The 8,198-nt window shown below is 35.1% G+C and overlaps 1 protein-coding gene across 1 annotated transcript in view; it reads right to left on the bottom strand.

The window, feature by feature from the left end:
- Positions 1 to 2,808: 2,808 nt before the first annotated feature.
- LOC117333891 overlaps positions 2,809 to 8,198 on the bottom strand; it is a 36,431-nt gene continuing 31,041 nt past the window's right edge. Inside the window, exon 30 of the mRNA XM_033893309.1 lies at positions 2,809 to 8,188. Within this exon, the coding sequence (XP_033749200.1) occupies positions 6,291 to 8,188 (1,898 nt within the window). The 3' untranslated portion in view covers positions 2,809 to 6,290. The remainder of the gene's footprint in view (positions 8,189 to 8,198) is intronic.

Below are 8,198 nucleotides of genomic sequence, written 5' to 3'. Positions count from 1 at the left end.
CAGGCGTACTCATGCCCAGCAGGTAGGGCGTTAGAATTGTACCTGCTGCCCCATTGCATGATCGTAGCAAGCGACTAAATTTGGGATGTTATCTTTTCTCTTTTCAAACAACTTCCATCTTTCCATTATCTTATTTGACACTGCCTCACTTTTGGCCTTTAGTTGAGTGTTTACCCCTTTAGAAAATGGTAGTTGCTTATTCTGCTTAAACACTTAGCATTTTAGGGCGTGGGACGCTCGTTATCAGTATAATGTGACCGGGTAATGTGGTTTCCTAGATGTCTTCTGCTGTATGCTTCGGTGAGGAAGCACTATTAAGTCGGCATCAGTTCCGTGCTATCCCAATGAGCCAAACAGGAACATACTACAGCCTCTTAAACATGCACACACATTAACCAAACACATGCACCACGCGCACAGAGGAGACCATCCTTAAATTACAAAATAAATAAATAAATAAATAAATAAATAAAAATTATTTTTTTTAGCATTTTCAAATGGTTCAATAGGCAAATTGTATACGTAAATAACTGGATATAATTTGTTTATGGTGTCGCTACACCAAAGGGTCGAACAATTGACGATATCGGCACCTTTCAAAACAAACAGTAGAGTTAAATTGAATCATACTGCACCATATAGCTCGTTTGTGCTTCTAGGAATCTAAGACCTTAAAGTGTTAATATAGGAAGCGGTCAAAAACTCAAAAAAGGTCATAGGAAAGGTTAAAGGATACTGACATGAAAAACCGTATCAAACTCGATAAAACAAGAGACAAAAAATCCGGATTTAGTTAACTCCTCAAAATGGGAACAATGGTGGTGACAGCAATGCTAATTTAACTTACATGAATTGTTCTAAAATTGAGTACAAATTGGAAAGAATATTATTTCTCTCATACTTGTTTCCACTTAAAACAATAGTCAGAGGCTGTATTATTTTCTAGCGGAATACGATCTAATAGAACACCCAGAAGCTGCATTATTAATTATTATTTTACCTTTTTGGCACCGCCCATCAGCCTAGGGGGTCAGCCAGAGCCAACAGGTGCTACCATCAACCCGAATGAATTCCATATAAATCAAACAAATGATAGTCAAACATGTGATTTCCCAAATGTGAAATCCCAGGGTCATTATATTCACAATTTTGGTAAAGCACCTTAAGGCCTTTCCATTTATGAAAATATTTGGTTCTACCTTATTGTGGTTCGAGAAGAAGTTTGTTGAACTTTCATTTAATTTGACACTTTTTGGCCCCGCCCATAAGCCCATGGGGGTCAGTCAGTGCCAATATACACGTAGTTTACAACAGGCATCCTATACTGATAATTCTAAATAAGGTTGCATTGTTTCGAATGGCAATAGGCAAATTGTATACGTAAATAACTGGATATAATTTGTTTATGGTGTCTCTTCACCAAAGGGTCGAACAATTGACGATATCGGCACCTTTCAAAACAAATTGAGTTAGAAACAGTAGAGTTAAATTGAATCATACTGCACCATATAGCTCGTTTGTGCTTCTAGGAATCTAAGACCTTAAAGTGTTAATCATAGGAGGCGGTCAAAAACTCAAAAAAAGGTCATAGGAAAGGTTAAAGGATACTGACATGAAAAACCGTATCAAACTCGATAAAACGAGAGACAAAAAATCCGGATTTAGTAAACTCCTCAAAATGGGAACAATGGTGGTAACAGCAATGCTAATTTAACTTACATGAATTGTTCTAAAATTGAGTACAAATTGGAAAGAATGTTATTTCTCTCATACTTGTTTCCACTTAAAACAATAGTCAGAGGCTGTATTATTTTCTAGCGGAATACGATCTAATAGAACACTCAGAGGCTGCATTATTAATTATTATTATTTTACCTTTTTGGCACCGCCCATCAGCCTAGGGGGTCAGCCAGAGCCAACAGGTGCTACCATCAACCTGAATGAATTCCATATAAATCAAACAAATGATAGTCAAACATATGATTTCCCAAATGTGAAATCCCAGGGTCATTATATTCACAATTTTGGTAAAGCACCTTAAGGCCTTTCCATCTATGAAAAATATTTGGTTCTACCTTATTTGGGTTCGAGAAGAAGTTTGTTGAAATTTCAGTTAATTTGACACTTTTTGGCCCCGCCCATAAGCCCATGGGGGTCAGTCAGTGCCAATATACACGTAGTTTACAACAGGCATCCTATACTGGTAATTCTAACTAAGTTTGTATTGTTTCGAATGGCAATAGGAACAAATAATGCTCACAAATGTGATTCCCTTATATAATCTTTAGTAAACTTAACCCCCTCCTCGGGGAAAACATGAGACCCTAAGGTATTGAAATTCACAATTTTGATAAAGGACCTTAAAACCTATTTGACAATTTTTAGCTCCGCCCCTCAGGCATCTGGGGGTCGGAACCATATAATTCACACTATTGGTTGACCTTGGGCCATGAAAGCTTCCTGCTAAATTTCACTGAATTTGGTTCAGCGATTTTGGAGAAGTCGGAAATGTAAATTGTTTACAAACGACGACGGACGAAAGGCAGTTGGAATAGGTCGTCGGTGACATAAACACAGCAGTTTATAATTCAAATATTTCCTATTCAGAAAAGTCTTAATTGGTAACTGATTTCTTTGTGATTGGTATCATATAAATTTTGATTTCTTCTTTGTTTAGTCAAATAGTACTTCAATGGCCGGTCTGGTAAGAATAGCCCGTCACTTATTATTCAGAAGACATGCTCCGATATGCAAAGCCTGCCATATATTTTATATAAAAAAACAACATGAAAACTCTTTGAGGGGGTGATATTTTATTTCAACAAATTGCATGTTTCCTCAATAAATATGTTTACACTTTCAGAATATTATACAGTACCCATTCAGTGATAAAACTTAACAACAAAACTTGTTTATTAATAAAAAAAGTCAAACCTTATATACAGTTATACTCACGTGATATATTGTATATTGATTCAGGTATCAATTGTATAATACTATACAGGGTGGTTTAATATTAGGAAGAGATCATGCGTTATAAGCTAGAATCACGTGACTTACAACTAATAACAAACACTACGTTTTATTTTGACTAAAACAATATAAGGAAGAGATCGACAACAAATAGTGTTTTTAGCATGGTAAACCGTATTTCTTTTTAAAGTAATTTAAAAATGTAATGAATAAATAATATTCTCTTATGCGTTTTCATATTTTTGTATAGTTTCCAAAGTTTGTTAGAAATGATGGTTACATTTATATTGCATTAAACAGTTTAGAGAATCCTATTTTCCATAAAGGATAGCAGTTCAAAAGGAATAAAGTTCTATTGTCACAGCGAAAGAATTATATGTATTGATAAAGGATACTATAGATAATACATTAGATGAATAACATCTTGATAGAAAAATGTCTTAATATCTTATTGGAAGACATTCAATACAAATAAAAAAAACAAGTATTGGATTCCTGAATCTCAACACAAAGGTAAGTCATAAGTCAAGATTACTTACATTCTCGTTATAAGGGTAAATCTCGAATAAATTCGTCTTAACTCTTTTGGAAACAAGGACGACATGTTTAACGAAACACAATTGTGGTGTTTCAAAAGTTATATGATATGCTAAACAATGATAACACAAAACGAAAACTACCTTAAAAAAATATATAAAAGATTGATCATGAGCTTACTTCATTAACACATGAAACCGAATACCATAAGTACGTTTGCAGTTTGATTATTGTAATTGATAGCCAAGACTCATTGCCATCAAATTAAGTGTCAGTGCAAGTTAAAATCACATCCTTTATATAAACGATTTACACCACAAAGAGAGCAGAATGATGCTTTTGACAGAAGTTATCAATTGAGGTTTTCTGACCGAGTGAAGTTTTAAATCAGTATGCAAGGAACGTTACAGAACTTACTAGATTTATAAAATGATTTTTTTTAAATTTGTTAATAAAATCAAAATTTCAAATAAATGTTCAAGCATATACGTCAAGACAAAAGGTGTAATTAATCACCGTTAATGAGGAGCGCAGCTATGGGATTGGATACGTATAAATCTAAACTGCAAAACGTCGTATATATCCGATGATATGTACATCAAAGATTTCAACATGATCATGCACCGTTTCCGTATTGATGTTCAACCAGTGAATTTGATGTAGAATATAAACATATGATTTTATTTCACACTTATTTTAATGAGTTTTTTTTATCTAATATTTAAATACAACCGTATTAATTTTACAACAATACTGGAGTACCCAGATAAAACCATCGTGGTTCAGCGGATGAATACATTACATGTCGAGGCGAGAATCAGCAACCGTGTGGTCGACATCGAGTGCGTAATCTACTGCGCAACCTGACTTTCCACACTTTCTTCATCGTGAATATATACTAGCCACTTTATCGAATGATTGTGCATTATACAAAAAGTCTAAATTGTGTCATGTGCGAAGATTACAAGACAGAACGTATAAATAAAAAAAAATCATATTTCTTGATCGTCATCATTGTTATTAAAGGGGGGAAATAGACATGAATAAATATGTAAACTTGGCTGTGTTTCCATTCGCATAACAGGTTATACGTATCAAATAAAACTTGTACAAGTTAATTTATGAATACTGATGCCATACATATGCCAATCAAGAAAAATATTTGGAACAAAATCATTAATCAACCAATATAAAATACAAAAGCAGGTTATTTCCGGTCCAGCCGCAACAATTGTTATACAAAAGACATTGTCAGAGAAGTCACTCTTAAGCTAAAACGGGAGCAAAGTCTAGGAGGCGAGGGGACAAAAGGCGAAAGAGAGTGATTCATTAATCAATTTCCATGGCATGTGTATATACATAACTAATTGGAACCATCATTTTAAAATGAATCATGCAGTTTATTGAACACGAAGGTATGCACGCTTATAACATAAATATAATTTACAATATTTTTCCTTTTAATTTATATTATTTACATTAAAAAAACATTATCTCGGAAAAGTGAATTTGAAAGCGCACAAAGTGTGGAGAAAGTCTTATCCAAACATGTCAGTATTAACATGATTGAACTTGGCTTCCGACCTTTAAAATTTAAGCAAGTTTGACTAGTGTATGGTAAAGGTCTGTTTGATTAGGCACAAAAAGAAAATGTGGGAATGATGGGCATATTAAATGGTAAACATGTTAGATACTATATACATATAAATACAAGATGAAAAATTAATGAATATATAATACTTATACTAAAAGATGAAAGATTATCAATGAAAAAAATTTCTGGAACAATACAGCGATGTCACATCGAAAACAAAACAAATAAGGTGACTGTCGACAAAGGTTTACCCTCTGAATAAATAATATTTACACTACAGGGTTTCTCCGTCATAATATAATATATTACAGGATTTCTCAGTCATAATATATATTACAGGGTTTCTCAGTCATAATATAATATATATTACAGGATTTCTCAGTCATATTATATATTACAGGATTTCTCAGTCATAATATATAGTAAAGGATTTATCAGTCATGATATATAAAGTACAGGATTTCTCAGTCAGAATATAAGATATATATTACAGGATTTCTCAGTCAGAATATAAGATATATATTACAGGATTTCTCAGCATGTGTATAAAGTACAGGATTTCTAAGTCATAGTATATATATTACAGGATTTCTCAGTCATAATATAATACATAATACAGGATTTCTCAGTCATAATATATATTACAGGATTTCTCAGTCATGATATATAAAGTACAGGATTTCTCAGTCATAATATATATTACAGGATTTCTCAGTCAGAATATAAAATATATTTCAGGATTTCTCAGTCAGAATAGATATATTACAGGATTTCTCAGTCATGATATATAAAGTACAGGATTTCTCAGTCATATAATATTACAATTTATCACAGACGCAGCATATAAAAAAAATTGTCCACTAAAAATGACTTCATTGGTTAATTCATAAAGAATTTGTATTGTCTATTACTTTACTTCTGTAAAACATGCTATGTTTACACGATTTCATTTTTATCCTTTACTTTAATCAGTTGTTTCCCTGCAAGAAATATGCTGACTTGTCAGCGCACCATGTTGCCGTGTTTTCTATATAAAATATCAAAGTATTGCGTACTTCCAATAATTAGTATGCGATAATCCACACATGAATAATTTTTTGTGTAATGAAAATGGGCACCATTATAGATGTGGTTGAATGTACTTGACAATGATTAAATGATATCAAAATCACAGGTAAATACTGGTCTAACTGAAGACACTTTGACGCCGCCGAATTCGCATTTCTATAGAGCGGTTGTACAGAGCCTCCCGTCTACTGATGTTAGCACTGTTCGGACCATTGACATTACTCATTCGGCGCTGGTAGCGTTTCTGGTATTTGTTTCGCATTGTTTCAAACCTCTTAGAAAAATTGCGTTCGTAGGCATTTTGGTAGCGACGTCCGTGACCCCTGGCTTCATGTACATCACTTGACGGATAATCTGGATCAACAGCGCCGTAATCTGGCTCTGGTATGTTCCCGACCCATTCTCGAGGAACGGTCGTAGCAGGAAGTATGACGGACATGTCCTCATCTGGATAGTCAGGTGGATCTTCTGGGTTATCGTCAAATCGTCTTAAAGTGTTGTTACCCGATGATCCTCCTTCAGTCTCGCTATCTAGGTCTTCTATATAATCTGGTTCGGGGTCGCCGGTTTGAAGCCGACCAGCTTCCTTAAAAGCGACCTCAGCATATTCTTCCTCAAAATTCCGTGTACACAGCCCTATGCGCGTGCTAGACATAAGGTGAAGGAATGTGCCCCAGCGATGAAGAAGCATTCCAATGAACTGTGTAATAAGGACTATAGCAAATACACTTAGAAATGCTAATGATAAAGGTTCATACTCGCCTAGAATAAAGAACTGAGACAGTTGTTCTTCATTCAGCTGTAACTGAAATATTGCTATCATAAATAAAAGATTCATCAAAAAGTATCCAAAGACAACATTATTTCTTAGACTAGTAAGATCATCTTTAATTTGTGCTTGCTTGTCCTTGTCCTCGTTGATTGGCTCCAGGTATTTATGAATTATATATACCCAGAACTCCTCTTCATTTTTCAAAATGTCTTGAACTTTCTCGGGTCCAAGGAAATCTGCCTCACCCCATGCTCCTCGGTTGATGCTTGTTGTTACTGGCTCCGGTTCTTTTGGCTTTGGTTGTGGTATGGGTAAAGCAGTTTTGCGCTCCTTTAGCTGCTTCACAACAGCTGCTTCAATATTTTCTTTTGGATCTGTTTTCGCCGACGAAAGGTTTTCTTCCTTTATACCTCCTAAAGCTTGTTTTAACAAAGATACAGCTTCGTGAAAGAACGTCGATAAACCGAGGGCACGGAATATTTTCCCTCCTTTTTTCTTTTTCTGCTGTTTTTCTTCTTCCTCGAGTCGTTTTCGTTCCTCTTCTTCCGGGTCCACTCGTTTAGGGCCCTCTCTAGTACCCCATGACACTACATTGAGGTTACACAGGAAATATATGGTCAGAAAAATGAAAGTGCTTGGTACAGTCAAATAATAGAGGAGCCCATGTACAAGACACGTGATCTCTTTAGGATGCGATATAGCAGCAATAACGAAAATAACAAGCAAACCAACTAAAAAGATTACATTAGGGCTGAGTAACGACTCAGTAGCCATATTGAGTACCATACCAACCGTCACTATTACCATGACTACAGAATATACAGACGACATCAAGCCAGCAACCATGATCTGGGTATCATTTTTACCTTTCAGACATAATCCGATAAACATTAAGACAGGGACCAACGACAATAATAAAGCGTAGTACATGTTAATATTGAACACTGAGGCATATGATCCCGCAATCATAAGGGTAACAGTCCCAGGCCCCAAGATACTGGATGACATTAAAACGAACTGGTACAAGATAAATAATGTACTGATGTTATCATTCATTTTAACAGTGGATTGCCAGGATGATAGGAGATCCAGTATATTTGCCATGGTAGACGGTGCCCAACGTCGTCGCTGGATAAAAAATTCCTTGAAGGACTCCGGAGCGAATGTCCAAGAATCTGCACCAGCGCAGTAATCGATCTTCCATCCTTGCTGAAGGAGTAAGGTACATAGCCATCTATCTTCACCTACAACACC

The sequence above is a fragment of the Pecten maximus genome, chromosome 9 (assembly GCF_902652985.1).
Source record: "Pecten maximus chromosome 9, xPecMax1.1, whole genome shotgun sequence".
NCBI lineage: Eukaryota > Metazoa > Mollusca > Bivalvia > Pectinida > Pectinidae > Pecten > Pecten maximus.
The sequence above is the reverse complement of the archived record's forward strand: the minus strand, read 5'-3'. Positions and strand labels throughout refer to the sequence as shown.